Source organism: Mus caroli, unplaced genomic scaffold (assembly GCF_978045245.1).
Source record: "Mus caroli unplaced genomic scaffold, Mus_caroli_1 scaffold_7, whole genome shotgun sequence".
Taxonomy (NCBI): Eukaryota; Metazoa; Chordata; class Mammalia; order Rodentia; family Muridae; genus Mus; species Mus caroli.
In genome coordinates, this window is record NW_028227262.1 from 15,002,501 (window position 1) to 15,016,728 (window position 14,228).

Consider the following 14,228-nt stretch of genomic DNA (forward strand, 5'->3'; position numbering starts at 1 on the left):
AATTGTCAACCATAGCTGAGCACTTTATACTTCTCAAAATAGAAATGATGGCATTACATTAATCAAAAAAGATGTGAACACTATTAACTATACTTTGACCTGATTGACACCCAGCATCATAGCATCCATGGCTCTCCAGGGAGACAGTCAAGTGTACATTATCACCTGATTTTTAAAAAGTCTCAAAGAAAATGCCTTTCAGGCGCTGGAGAGATGGCTCAGAGGTTAAGGGCACTGGCTGCTCTACTAGAAGTCCTGAGTTTAATTCCCAGCAACCACATGGTAGCTTATAACCATCTATAATGAGATCTGGTGCCCTCTTCTGACCTGTAGGCATACATGCAGACATATACGCAGGCAGAACATTGTAAATGGGGACTGAGGAGATAGGCCAGTCAGTAAGGGGCTTGCTTCACACACATGAGGGCCTGAACTGCATCTACAGAACACATTAAAAACAAAAAAATAGAGCCAAGCATGTCAGTAAGCACTAACAAAGTGGAGACAACAGGTCCCTGGACCTCACTGGCCAGCCAGCTAATACTTGGTAAATTCCAGGCTAGTGAGAAAAAGGGGGTGGGGGTAACAGGGGCTAGAGAGATGGTTTAGCAATTAAGAGTGTTTGCTGGTCTTCCAGAGGATCCAAGTTCAGCTTCCAGCACTCATGATGGGCAGCTCACAAATAACTCTAGCTCTAGCTCCTGGGTATCCAATGTTCACTTGTGGCCTCTGTGAGCAGACACACACACACACACACACACACATACACATGAATAAAAATATCATTTTTTAAAGAGATTTATTTATTATTATATCTAAATACACTATAGCTGTCTTCAGACACATCATTACGGATGCTTGAGAGCCACCATGTGGTTGATGGGATTTGAACTCAGGACCTTCAGAAGAGCAGTCAGTGTTCTTAACTGCTGAGCCATGTCTCTAGCCCCAAAATATTAAAAAGAAAAAAGTGGGCAGTAACAGAGGAGTTGACATCAAGGTTGTACTCTAACCTCCACACACACATACACATAAATGCACAAACACGTGCAAACACAAATGTAAGAAAAAAAACGGCCTGAGGCTAGCTGGGAGTGTGTCTTGGTGATAAGAGTGTTTGCCTACTAGCATGTGCAAGGCCCTGAATTTCACCCTCAGTACCAGGCGGTGATGGGGGCTTTCTATGTTTTCTGAATAAAGTAGATAAATACATATGTACATAGGCAGAAGCTGGAACATTCTAAATTTAGAGGATCAGTACACAGGCCTGGAGAGATAAATACCTTGGTGCGTAGAGATACATTCAAGCCGTCTTGGCTTGCTTTCTATTGCTATGATAACACCATGACCAAAAGCAACTTGGGAGGAAAGTACATATTTTAGCTAATAGCTTACAGTTCATCATTAAGGGACATTAGGGCCGGAACCCAAGGCAGGAACTAAGGCAGAGACCAAGGATGGTGGCTATTTACCGGCTTGTCTATGGTTTGTTTGCTTTCTTTCTTCTTTTTAAAGATTTTTACATTTTACTTTTATGAATGTTTTCCCTGCATGTATGTATACCTGTGTACTTTTTGTGTGCCTCATGTCCACAAAGACCATAAGAAGACATCAAATCACCTGGGATTAGAGACACAGGTGTTTGTGAGCCGCCATGTTGGTGCTGGGAAGTGAACCCATGAACGCATGTCCTCTGGAAGAACAGCCAGCAGCCTGCCCCCCCAGCCATCTCTCCAGCCAGCACTCCCCCCCCAGTCATCTCTCCAGCCAGCAGCCCCCCCAGCCATCTCTCCAGCCAGCAGCCCCCCCAGCCATCTCTCCAGCCAGCACCCCCCCAGCCATCGCTCCAGCCAGCACCCCCCCCCCAGCCATCTCTCCAGCTCCATCTGATTAGTTATACAATGGCCCAGAACACCTGCTCACAGATGGTGCCACCCTCCATCTGTGTCAATAATCAAGAAAATGCCCAGAGACTTGCCTAAAAGCCAATCTGATGGAGGCATTAGGTTCCTTCTTCCTAGACCAGAGCTGGTGTCAGGTTGACAAAAACAAACAACAACAACAACAACAACAAAAAACCCTGGGACTGGGTGATAGGCCAGTCAGTAAGGGGCTTGCTTCACACGCATGAGAACCTGAACTGCATCTACAGAACACATTAGAAACAGAAAATAGAGCCAAGCATGACAGTAAGCACTAACTCTACTAACAAAGTAGAGACAACAAGTCCCTGGACCTCACTGGCCAGCCAGCTAATATGGGTGGGGGGAACAGGGCTAGAGAGATGGTTCAGCAATTAAGAGTGTTTGCTGGTCTTCCAGAGGACCCAAGTTCAGCTTCCAGCACTTATGATAGAAAAAAAAAAGCCAGGTGGTGGTGGCGTCCGCCTTTAATCCCAGCACTCAGGAGGCAGAGGCAGGCAGATTTCTGAGTTCGAGGCCAGCCTGGTCTACAAAGTGAGTTCCAGGACAGCCAGGGATACACAGAGAAACCCTGTCTCAGAAAAACAAAACAAATCAAAACAAACAAACAAACAAAACAACCCAAAAACAAAACAAACAAACAAACAAAACACCTAACCAATTCACAAGCAAAGCATCCATACATATAAAGTAAAATAAAAATTTTAATTTAAAAACAGGCTGGGGCTGGGCAGTGGTGGTGCACACCTTTAATCCCAGCACTCTGGAGGCAGAGGCAGGTGGATTTCTGAGTTAGAGACTAGCCTGGTCTACAGAGTGAGTTCCAGAACATCCAGGTCAGTTATTCAGAAAAACCCTGTCTTAAAAATCCAAATGGGGGTGGGGGGTGGGGGGTGCTGGAGAGATGGCTCAGTGGTTAAGAGCACTGACTGTTCTTCCAAAGGTCCTGAGTTCAAATCCCAGCAACCACGTGGTGTTTCACAGCCATCTGTAATGAGATCTGATGCCATCTTCTGGTGTGTCTGAAGACAACAGTGTATTTACATAGAATAAATAAATAAATCTTAAAAACAAAGCAACAACAACAAAAACCCAAAGGGGAAAACAGGAATGGTACATGGGAAGTTACTAGTTCACAGCCAAAGAAATAGGACACAACATTGAGGTTAACGACACAAATGTCAAATCATCTTGATGTCTACATTTCAAAACACTTAAGGTCCTTGAATGTTGTTTCTCCAGAAAAGCACTGGGCAACAGTGCACGCAAAGAGAAACAGAGTGGCCAGAAGACCCCAGCACTATGGGAATGCAGAGCAATGACACAAAAAAGAAATTTAGAAAGCACTGGGCAACAGTGCACGCAAAGACAAACAGAGTGGCCAGAAGACCCCAGCACTATGGGAATGCAGAGCAATGACACAAAAAAGAAATTTAGAAAGCACTGGGCAACAGTGCACACAAAGACAAACAGAGTGGCCAGAAGACCCCAGCACTATGGGATTGCAGAGCAATGACACAAAAAAGAAATTTAGAAAGCACTGGGCAACAGTGCACACAAAGACAAACAGAGTGGCCAGAAGACCCCAGCACTATGGGATTGCAGAGCAATGACACAAAAAAGAAATTTAGAAAGCACTGGGCAACAGTGCATGCAAAGATAAACAGAGTGGCCAGAAGACCCCAGCACTATGGGATTGCAGAGCAATGACACAAAAAAGAAATTTAGAAAGCACTGGGCAACAGTGCATGCAAAGATAAACAGAGTGGCCAGAAGACCCCAGCACTATGGGAATGCAGAGCAATGACACAAAAAAGAAATTTAGAAAGTGGGATGAAAATGTATATTAAATATGAAAAAAACAGAAGCAGCCATGGCCTGAAGGAAAAAATGTCAGGCATGAGACGAGAGCGTGTACTTCTCTACGGGAGCTTATCAAGGAAGTAGGGATCGGGCTGTAGGGATGGCTCAAGCAAGAGGTGCTTGCTGCCAAGCCTGGTGACCCAAGTTTGATCGCAAGATTTCACATGATGAGGAGAGATATGACCCCTGCAATATGTCCTGTGATGTCCACACATGTACTGTAGCATGTGTGTGCACATGCACACATCAAGGATGGTGAAAGCAGAGAGAATAAAGGGACAGCATACAGTGACCGTTTAGTAGTAGTGTTGGCAGCAGCGATATACACTAAAGAGCAACACATGGTAGCCAGGAGGGGCAATGGAGTCTCAACAAAGCAATTTTATTTGTTAAAAATCCATTCTGTATATAACTCAACAAAGGAAAATAGGTACACTAAGTAAGACACTGGAGGGAAAGAACTGCAGAAGCAAAGTAAATGTGTGTGGGTGTTACAACAGAAGTAGACATCTTCTCTGAGGTCTGATGGAAAGAAACAAGAACAGATGCAGGCCAAAGGCAGGCCAGTGAGGGCAGAATGCTGAAACTGCTCTAGGGAGGTGCTTTCACCTTCCCAGTCCATTTAAGCAACTCTTCACTTGTGCTTGGAGAACACTTTAACCTATTCAGAGAAGACTGTGGCTCTGGTTAAGTCCATCTGCTAAGCCTTTCCTTTGGTACACCACTTTCCAACTCAGTGATGTCTGGCAGCTGGTAGAGACTGATGAATCTGGAAGACTTTATGTTTGATCTTTCTGAATGACAGAGGAGGACCTGGTTAGAGAACAGCACACGGTTGAGAAACTGGTCCTGTGAAATCTCCCTCCCTCTTGTTCTTCCCTATCCTTTCCTATTGCTTTATTCCCCCCAGCTAGGTGCAGTTTTCTGTGTTCTAAGACCCTTCACTGCTGCTCTATGTGATTTAACTCCCCCAAGAGAAGTCCAAAAGGCTGGCTTTGTTTCTTTCTTTTAGCTTTCCTTTTCTTTGTATTTTATGCCCAGGCTTGCCACAAACTATCTTTCCGCCTCTGCCTGGTGGTGTTAGGATTGCAGGCATGTCCTACCTCACAGAGCTCGGAGCTCTTTAATAATCAGAATCCACTTCACATGCCTTCTGTTCCTAACACCCACTCTCAGAACACCCAACAAAGCTGCTTAGTGTCACGTAAGCATCTATGTTGTATAAGCCTGATTTCCTGGCTAGTAACAAGGACAGTCCTTTCTTAGGCATGAAAACAACCACTTACGTTATATCCAAGGTCATGAACAAAAATGGCAGGTCAGTTACAAACAATGCATGTGTGTATACACATCTATTCATCCACTAAAAGTGAAGAGGACATTTTTCTAACTTTGACATAAACACAATATTGCGTCTCTCTTCTGAATGTTTCCTTCCTAGAGAATGATATAGAGTCAGCTTCATTTTAAAAAGTGAGTGGCTAAAAACGTAAGAAATGTGTAGGGCTTATTTAATTCATTGGCATCTCAGTAACGTACATGAAATCAACTATTTGTTTCTGTGTTCTGGAATGGCCACACTGCTGCTTTCTAGTTCTCTTCCATTTCCTAGTAAGTGTTTTACATATGAAAATAAATTGCTAACTCAGAGGTTTCTATGAAAAATGGAAATTCTTTGACTTGAAAAAATGAGAAGAACAGATATTTGTATTATACAGCATAAATTATACCCTGGTATAGTCATGCAAAAGAGTTAAAACCAAAGAATCTGCTTGCTTCTTAAAATGCAAACATTACCTCAGTCATACAAATAGCCTGCAACCCGCCCAGTCTCTGCCTCTGCAGCTCACCCACCGGCATCAGATTACATCATATGACATTATGGAACAATAGTGAACTCTGTGTTAGTTGAATATATTGTTTTGAAAGAATAAGCTGTCATTAACTTGAATAAAGGCTCTCTGAAATCAAACCTGGGGGGTACAGCCTTCACTGGGTGGCCTTGTTTTTTTCTACTTTAAGAAACTGCCTCACCCTGAAAGCAAGGTGAAAAAGGAGATGACAGCATAAAGCCAACTGTCACAAGTCTTCTGCACTTCTGCAATGGCCCATCAGACAGGGCTCAGCTTTAAATGACAAGGCAGAACAATGTCAAGGCAGGAGGCTCTACTACAAGCTGGACACCTAAAATCCAAACAAGCTTGTACACACACACACACACACACACACACACCCTCTCCCTGAAACAATCGTGAGTTATAGAACAGAGCAGGTTCCCACTCTGCTCAGTGGGAACAAGTCTTAACTCTATGGCCAGCATGTCCCAGTGCCACCTGAAGATGGGCAACTACCATAGCCAGTGAATCCCAATGTTTTAATCTATACAGTAAAAAACAAAATGACTATCACGGGGAAGTACTGAGGGGACTTGGACATTATTGTTATCAACTGTATTCATTAGCTTACTAAATGTCCCTGTCCACCTGTCTTCTCTAATCACTATCCAGGGAATTTCTTGTTAACAAATGAAACACAAGCATCTGTAAGTACTCACTGCCTGTTGTTTGTACCTGTGGTCTGAACACAGCTTGCCATTTCTAACCAAGCAAGTGCTCTATCTTGCTTAGCCAAGCCCAGGTAAGCACCCAGAGTCACCTGCCCCGCACCAGCTTTCCTTTCCTCTCTACTATAACCTACTCTCAATGTAGTTAGCTGGTGATAAAGCTGATACAAGTGAGTGTGTTGCAAGGTGACACACCTGGACTTGGTTACCTTGGTAACTTGTATCACACATCACTCATTCACCTTGAGGCGGACAACCTACGATAACCTTAAATTCACCGTCTCTTAATACCAAGCCTTCTCCTAGATATTTTTTTACTAGTCAGTTTATTCTCATGTGAATTATTTCAAAAGTTCAACAACTGACCCCAGAACATTATTAAGTATATCTCCTATTCGGTTTTGCCTCTTGTACTTCCTTGAGTGAGAAAGGACAAGAATTAGTCACAGAAGACCCATGGAGGACGAGAAGACTTTGGGGAGTGAGAGGATGGTGACAACAGGAAGAAAGCACATGAAAACTGACTGAACTGTACTCCATACAGATACAGGAAGGGTGGAACGCAGAAGATCAATATCCAGTTGTTAGGTTTCTGAAGACTGGGCAGGTAGGTATATGTGAGGGTAGAAATCTCACTAACATTGGCTTCTTTGGAGAATCATATTCTTCCTCAAAATAAGGGGAAAGAATGAGAAGATGGGTAAGTTACAGAATCCAGTATGTTCTTTCATCGTGCAGAGGGCTTATCAAAGCCTCATCTGGTACCTAATACAGAGGAGAGTGAAAGCGTGGATAGGCTCTTCTATAAAGTGGATGACTTACTTCGAAGAATACGATGATTCACAGATCGCCTGGATGTGCTATTTGTTTTTGTTAGGAACAGGGCAGAATGGTATAACTAGGGTAGGACGTGGTGTTGGTGCGCAAGTTTCAAGGGCAATCTCTATCTGCCAGATGTCTGATCTTGCAGACATCATGTAAGCAAATTTAATGATGCAAGAATTACAAGAATGGTATGTGTATATATGGAAGGCCAGGGTACATTTTAATATAAATAACTATATAAGATTCCAGCTTGCTCTTGTCTAGGTATTTGTCACCTCTAGGGTTCATACTGAAATTTTACTCCCCCAGAGGCATAGGCTAATGGTATTGGGAGGCGGGGCCTTTGGAAGGTAATCAGGATGGGATGTGTTCATGAACGTAGCGCCTTAAGATTACGTGGATGGCTCTGAGGAGAATGAGAGATCAAGACAGCAGTTTTCTCTGCTTTGTGATGTCCTCCTTCATGTCATGAGCCAGCAGAGAGGCTGCCACCAAATGCCAAGAGGATGCCAGTATCAAAGTCTTCAAGAAGTACAAGGTAACTTAACCTCTTTTCTTTATAAATTTCTCAGTCTGTGGTATTGTTGTCAAAAAAAGAAAAATGAAGAGAGATGCTAGTTAAGTAAACCACAGCCTTATTTATGGTCATTAGAGCTAGGTTTTGTTTGGGGTGGGTTTTGGGGGGGGGAGACTCAGGAATTTCTATAGCAGAAACTCCATTCAGTTGATAGAAAACCATCTCCAGGAATGAGAGGTAGCTCAGTTATTAAAGTGCTTGTCATGCAAGCATGAGAACCTAGTTCCATCCCCAGAAACCACATCAAAAACTACAAGTGGTAGCACACACCTGTAATTCCAACCCTGGGCATTTGGAGTCAGGTAGATACACGAGGCCCAGTTGGTCTAGCCTAATGGCAAATCCCAGGTCCCAATGAGAGACCAAGTTCCAAAAAACAAGGTGGATGGCTCCTGAGAGCAATACTGGAGGTTGACCTGTGGACTCCAAACACTCACCCACACAGCATTCATGCACACACACACACACACACACACACAGCATCCATGCACACACACCCACACAGAAGGTACAGGAAGTAAACTCCACTTAATGAAGATATGAAAACAGGCTATGGTCTTCATATAAAGTACCTTCAAATGTGCTAACCGGGTGGATAACCACTCCTCTCACAAACACACTTTTCTCTCATGCAAGAGAGTACCCAGAATGAGTTACCAGTGCATTAGTGGTGACAGAACTTGTCTCTGAGTCTGAACTAGACAACCTATCCAACAGTCTAGATCACAAAAGAGTAACAAAAATCTTTTCACGGAAATACTGCAGGGAAGGGCCAACTCCAATAACATCGAGTCATCCATTGATTTACTCGATCCTTACCTTAGATCTGGTTCTATCCCAAGGGCTGGGCTTCAGCAGCGGAAAGGAACAGAAAATTCCTGCCACCATGTAGATCACAGAAAAATACAGAGAGCAAGTCAACCTGGCTGGCAAGGTGGCTCAGATGGCTACAGGCACTTGCCGCCGAGCCTGCTAACCTGAATTGATCCTCAGTACCCATGTGACAGTGAGGAAGAGCCCAGCCAAAAGTTTCCCTCTGACCTCTGTATGCAAGCTGTAACACGCACACCCAGCACACACACACTAAACAGATAAATATAAAAATGTTCCGAATTTACCACTGGTCAATGGTGATTAAGTGCTTCAGGAAAAAAAAATAGGCAGAGAAAGAGACTCCAACTTCAGACAGGGCATTCAGGAAGACTTTTCAGAGACTATGTCAAGTAAGGAAAGACATAAGGGACAAAAGACTGGGGTTTGTACATAAGCCTCCCCAGCAAGTCCAGATATCGCAGAAGCCTCTTACCTTTTAAGAGGGGCTGGAAGGTTGGAATCTCTTGCAGCTTGATGACATCGGGGTCATTGCTGACATTCCGTGAGGCCTGAGAGCCCTGCGCTACCACCACGATATCGTCCATCTTGGCCCGATGTTTAGCCGGAGATGGGGTCACTGCAAATAAAGATATACAGATCAGTATCAGTTGATCACACGCTGGGGAGCCGTCACTGCTCACCAACAGTCATTAGAAAGAGGAGTTTGTAGTAAGTGAGAGAGTTTTCTTTTTCTTTTTTTAGATGTATTTATCTCATTTATATGAGTACACTGTAGCTGCCTTCAGATGCACCAGAAGAGGGCATCAGATCCCATTATAGATGGTTGTGAAGCCACCATGTGGTTGCTGCAAATTGAACTCAGGACCTCAGGAAGAGCAGCCGGTGTTCTTAACCGCCGCGCCGTCTCTCCAGGCCCAGTGAAAGATTTTCTGATCTTAATGGTTTCTCTTCAAAGTCATCCTTATTGAAGTGATAAACTACTTCTTCCAGGAGTGGTGCTGTCTCCTTTTTGTCTTTGAAATGCTATAATGGATTAAAGTTTGTTTTGTTTTTACTAAAAGGAAATGCTGGTGCAGTAGCACACGCCTTTAATCTCAGCACTCCATAGGCAGAGGCAGGCAGATCTCTGTGAGTTCAAGGCCAGTCTGGTCTACATAGTGAATTCCTGAACAGCCAGAGCTGCATAGTGAGGGGGAAAATAAGACCAATAAATAAAACTATAAAAACAAAAGACTATGTGGGGGATGTAACTCAGCTAGACATAAACTGGACATGGTAGCCCACATCTATAGGAGATACATACAGGTAAATACAAACTTCAATAACAGGGGTCGGAGATATGGTTCACCAGCAACCAGAGCACTGGCTGCTCTTCCAGAAGACCTGGCTCAATTCCTAGCAGCCACGTGTTGGTTCGGAACCATTGGTAACTCCAGTTCTAGCCTATCCAGTGCCCTCTTCTGGCCTTCTCAAGCACTACATATATGTGGTGCAAAGCCATGATGTGGAGACATAACACCTAGACATATAATAATATTTTTTTGTTAAAAAAATTCAACGACCGCCTTGGGAGTATAGATCTATCTAGACTACATAAAACATTGTCTGAAAGGAAGAAAAAAATAGTTTTACATAACCAAATGCAGTGATTTTTCTAGTGGGGGCTGGCACAGAAAGATTATGGGGAACTTCTAATTTCTTTTTATTTTTTTCCCTCCCTGTGGTACTGAAGACTGTACCTCTCACATACCAGGCAAGTGCCCTACCACTGAGCTATAGAGTCCTGGCCCAAAACATCTATTTTTCTCTTTTTATATATAGAATGCAAAGCCCTCAAACATAACAGAAACATATGAGATTCTTTCATTCTTTCATAATCACGCATTTTATTACTCAACATGCAAAAGCATAAGTAGGTATTTTTTTTAAAGCCTCCTTCTCTAATTGTTCTGATCTGTATGTAGTTTACAGATTTGCCTAAGGTAAAACAGATTTAGGAAAGGTACTGAGGTTCTCTTGGTACAAAGGTTCTTCATAGTGTCACAGAATGCAAAGGTGTCTCTCTCGCCTATCAGAGCCAGCCAGGTGTGGAGAAAAGAGCCAGTAGTGGCCAAAATCTCTGGTTCCAATCCCAACTTACAAGTCTATCTATACCTACGGCTTCAGGGAGCTTGGTGCAGCATTCGTGCACAGAGGGCAGAAACCATCAATGGTAACCATTCAGAAAATGCGAGCATTGCTTCTGGGGCATGTCAATGTAAACCTACAAGGAGTCTCTAGAACAAGATATCCTCTTACCCAAATAATTTCCTGGCTGGAACAAGAATGAATCCCTAAGCTGTCTTATTCTTGAAAGTTCTGGTAAACAGTAAGCACACTCAGGCCCATCAGTCTGTTCTGAGGATAAATATCACAGAACTACTCTGTCTTCCAGAAGCGAGCTTCTCCTGGTGCCTCACCGTGCTGGGGTGGGAGTGGGGGACAGATGACGACAACGATGGACCTCTGCTGCTTTTATTGCTTTTTCAGGAAAAGTTTATCTTGGCTTTGTCGTTTATCTGACACTTTACAAAAGCAGTACCAGTCTTTCCTGCAACAAATTCCACGATTCCTCCAGACTCAAAGGAAAAGGGACTTCAAAGTAGTTAGGCATTATTTATGCATAAAATTGGTAAAGATGTGGGCAAAAATGGGTATGCTATAAACATTATCCTGGCACGGGATATGTACATTCTATCAGAAATGAGCCTATACCATTGGTTCCCGGATGAGCAACTGTCTGATAGGATGCTACACTACTTCCCCTAAAGTATGCTTCTGGCCTGATACAGAAAAAAAAAAAAAAAAAAAAAAGTAAGAGATGAGCCATTTTTGCGGGCTTCTTAAAAACAGATGTGATACTCTAGGCCTTCCAAGGAATCAAAACATAACAAAGCTAGTAGCTGCAAGCCCCTGACTGCAGGTCTTGAAGGAACGCCCGCCCTTCAGCATGAATCATCTGTTAGCTTCCACATTTCTGAGCGGCAAAGGTTACCAAGTAGAGAGCCACTCTGAGACTCTTTGGCTGTCAGAGAGTTTAACTAATTAGGCTTGTAATCCTTGAGCCTATCTAGGGCCCTCTCAGAGGTTACCTAAGTAACAACAAAAGGACCAAATGGTTTTCAAGTACCAGCTGTTTTATTGAGCACTTACTACAGGTATAGGACAAAACCCTTCCAAATCCTACCCCAAATGCTTAAAGCCATCTAAAAAAGAAGATACACTAGAGACGGCCTGCCACCTGGCCAACTTATTTTAAAAATTATTTTTAAAAAACTCGATACCTGAGTGGCCAGAGAGCGGTGCCTGGAAATATTTGCACCCAAACACTGAGAGTGACCGCCCAGTGCTCACAGGAAAAGGTACCTCGACACCCCGATTTTCAGAAAACCGGATCTTGGAGGACTCGGGTAGGATCGATCCAGTGTGACCCAAGTCTCGGGCGTCAGTGTGGAGTCCAGGAACCGAACACTAAGTAGGTCGTCTTTTAGAAATTAGAGTGAAGCTGGGCGAGCCGGTTTAGGGGACCAGGACTGGGGCAGGAGGCCACGCTTTTTTTGTGTTAGGGAACACAGAGGGCCCTGCACCGGGGCGGTCGGCTCCGCCAGCAACACCCGTGCGGGGAGGTGAGGCACCGACCTGAGGCGTTCAGATCGCCGGGGCGGCTCTCGGCCTCCGCGCTCTGCTCGCTGCCCATGGCCCCAGCAGCGGAGGGACAGCGGGGCAGAGGCCAGGGAGAGCGGGGAGACCCCGCTGGGCCACAGACACTTTGGAGAGGCGCCGCTGGAAAGCACGCCGCTCGCGTTGACAGGAGGCTCGGGACGCCGGCAGGGCTGCAGCCGCGACCGGCGGGCGGCGCTGCTGTCATTCACTGGCTCCTTGGCTTTAGCTCGCTCCTTCCGGGACGCCGATTGGCCCGGCCGGCAATGCGCGGCCTTCAGTTCCGGGTTTGGAGGTCCCGCCTCCAAACCTGAGGGGTGGGGCGGGGCAAGAGACGCGCGCTGGAGGCTGGGGCGGCGCTGCCTTAAAGGGCTAGGCTTCCCAAAGGCCAAAGATGTCCAAAAGATAAAGCCTTTTTCTACCCCCGATGACACATTAATTACCTTTGAGCAACACATATTAAGAACCATAATGCTGGGGCTGGAGAGATGGCTCAGCGGCTAAGAGCACTGACTGCCCTTCTGAAACTCCTGAATTCAATTCCCAGCGGCCACATGGTGGCTCACAACCATCTGTAATGGGATCTGATGCCCTCTTCTGGTGCGTTTGAAGACAGCTATAGTGTACTCATATACATAAAAATCAATTAATAAATAAATCTTTTTTTTTTTTTTTAAGAACTGTAATGCTGGTTATGTTCAAACGACTTTCCATAATGGTCTGGGTTTTTGTTTTTGAGAAAGAAGTTCACTCTGTATGACCCTGGTGACCTCGAATCCTCGATCCTGACTCAATCAACAGGAGTGCTGGGTTACAGGGTAAACCACCACCATGTCAGGCAAAAATCGGTATTTTTACACTTATTTTACTAATGAGGAAGAAAGGTAGTCTGTAGCCCTCAAATTTCCATTCACACTAGTACAGAAGCAAAGCTCTTTTCTAAACTTTGAAAGCAGGGAGTTTCGTAGTAGAAAGCAATACAGGAAATGCCAAGACTGTGTGTGTTTTAAGGAGTTAGAAATAAGTAAGAAATTGTTAGAATATGCTGTTTTATTGACAGATCGCTATGGAACTACCAGAAGCCAGGAAGATAAACAGCTAATACAAAAAAGGAAACTGCTTATCTGAGCCAATCTCGTATAGATGGGTAGTAACCCAATGCCTTATAGGGATTCTCTCATTCTGCTTCAAGAAATTACAAGCAGCTTGGCTTTATGATGTGTGCCTGTGTTGCTAAAATTCCTTCCTTGGGGGAGATATAAATACATCTATACCCTCCTACACTATCAACTACCACCGACGTTCAATCCCTTTAAAATATCTAATATCTTGAAATTCAAAGTCTTTTTACAATTCAGTCTCCTATCTGTGGGCTCCACTAAAATACTTTCATACTTCAAGAGGGAAAAATACCAGGGCATAGTCACAATCAAAAGCAAAATCAAACTCTTAACTATCCAATGTCTGGGATCCACTCACGATGTTCTGGGCTCCTCCGAGGGCTTGTGTTACTTCTACAGTACAGCTCAGCTCTTTGTAGCACACACCTTGTCTCCTAGGCTCCAGCTGCCTGTACACCAGTATTGCTGTTCTCGGTGGTACTGGCATCTCCAAAACACTGCTGTTTTCTGCTACAACTGGGCTGCACTTTCACAAATAGCCTCTCATAGGCTCTTTTCATGGTGCTAAGCTTCAACTTCTCTGCATGACCCCTTTAGTCCTGGGCCTTCAACTGCCACTGTGGCTGCACCTTCGCCAGTGGCCTCTCCTGGCCTCTCACAGAGCCAAGCATCAGCTGCTACCCCTTCATGTTTCAAAACCAGTACCACCTGGGTGACTCTTATACATTACCAAGTATGGCTCCTACATGAGGCACAACTGTGGTTGCCTCCAGAACACAGCTTCTGTGCTCCCAGAAGATGTCACCTCAGTGATGCTGGCCTCT

At 44.4% G+C, this 14,228-nt stretch overlaps 1 protein-coding gene across 1 annotated transcript in view; it reads right to left on the bottom strand.

Moving 5' to 3' along the window:
• Borcs5 (BLOC-1 related complex subunit 5) overlaps window positions 1-12,541 on the bottom strand; it is a 64,169-nt gene extending 51,628 nt beyond the window's left edge. The window contains exons 1-2 of the mRNA XM_021165048.2: window positions 12,263-12,541; window positions 9,057-9,200 (exon numbers count right to left, since the gene is read on the bottom strand). Coding sequence (XP_021020707.1) covers window positions 9,057-9,200; window positions 12,263-12,491 — 373 coding nt within the window. The 5' untranslated portion in view covers window positions 12,492-12,541. The remainder of the gene's footprint in view (window positions 1-9,056; window positions 9,201-12,262) is intronic.
• Window positions 12,542-14,228: the final 1,687 nt, after the last annotated feature.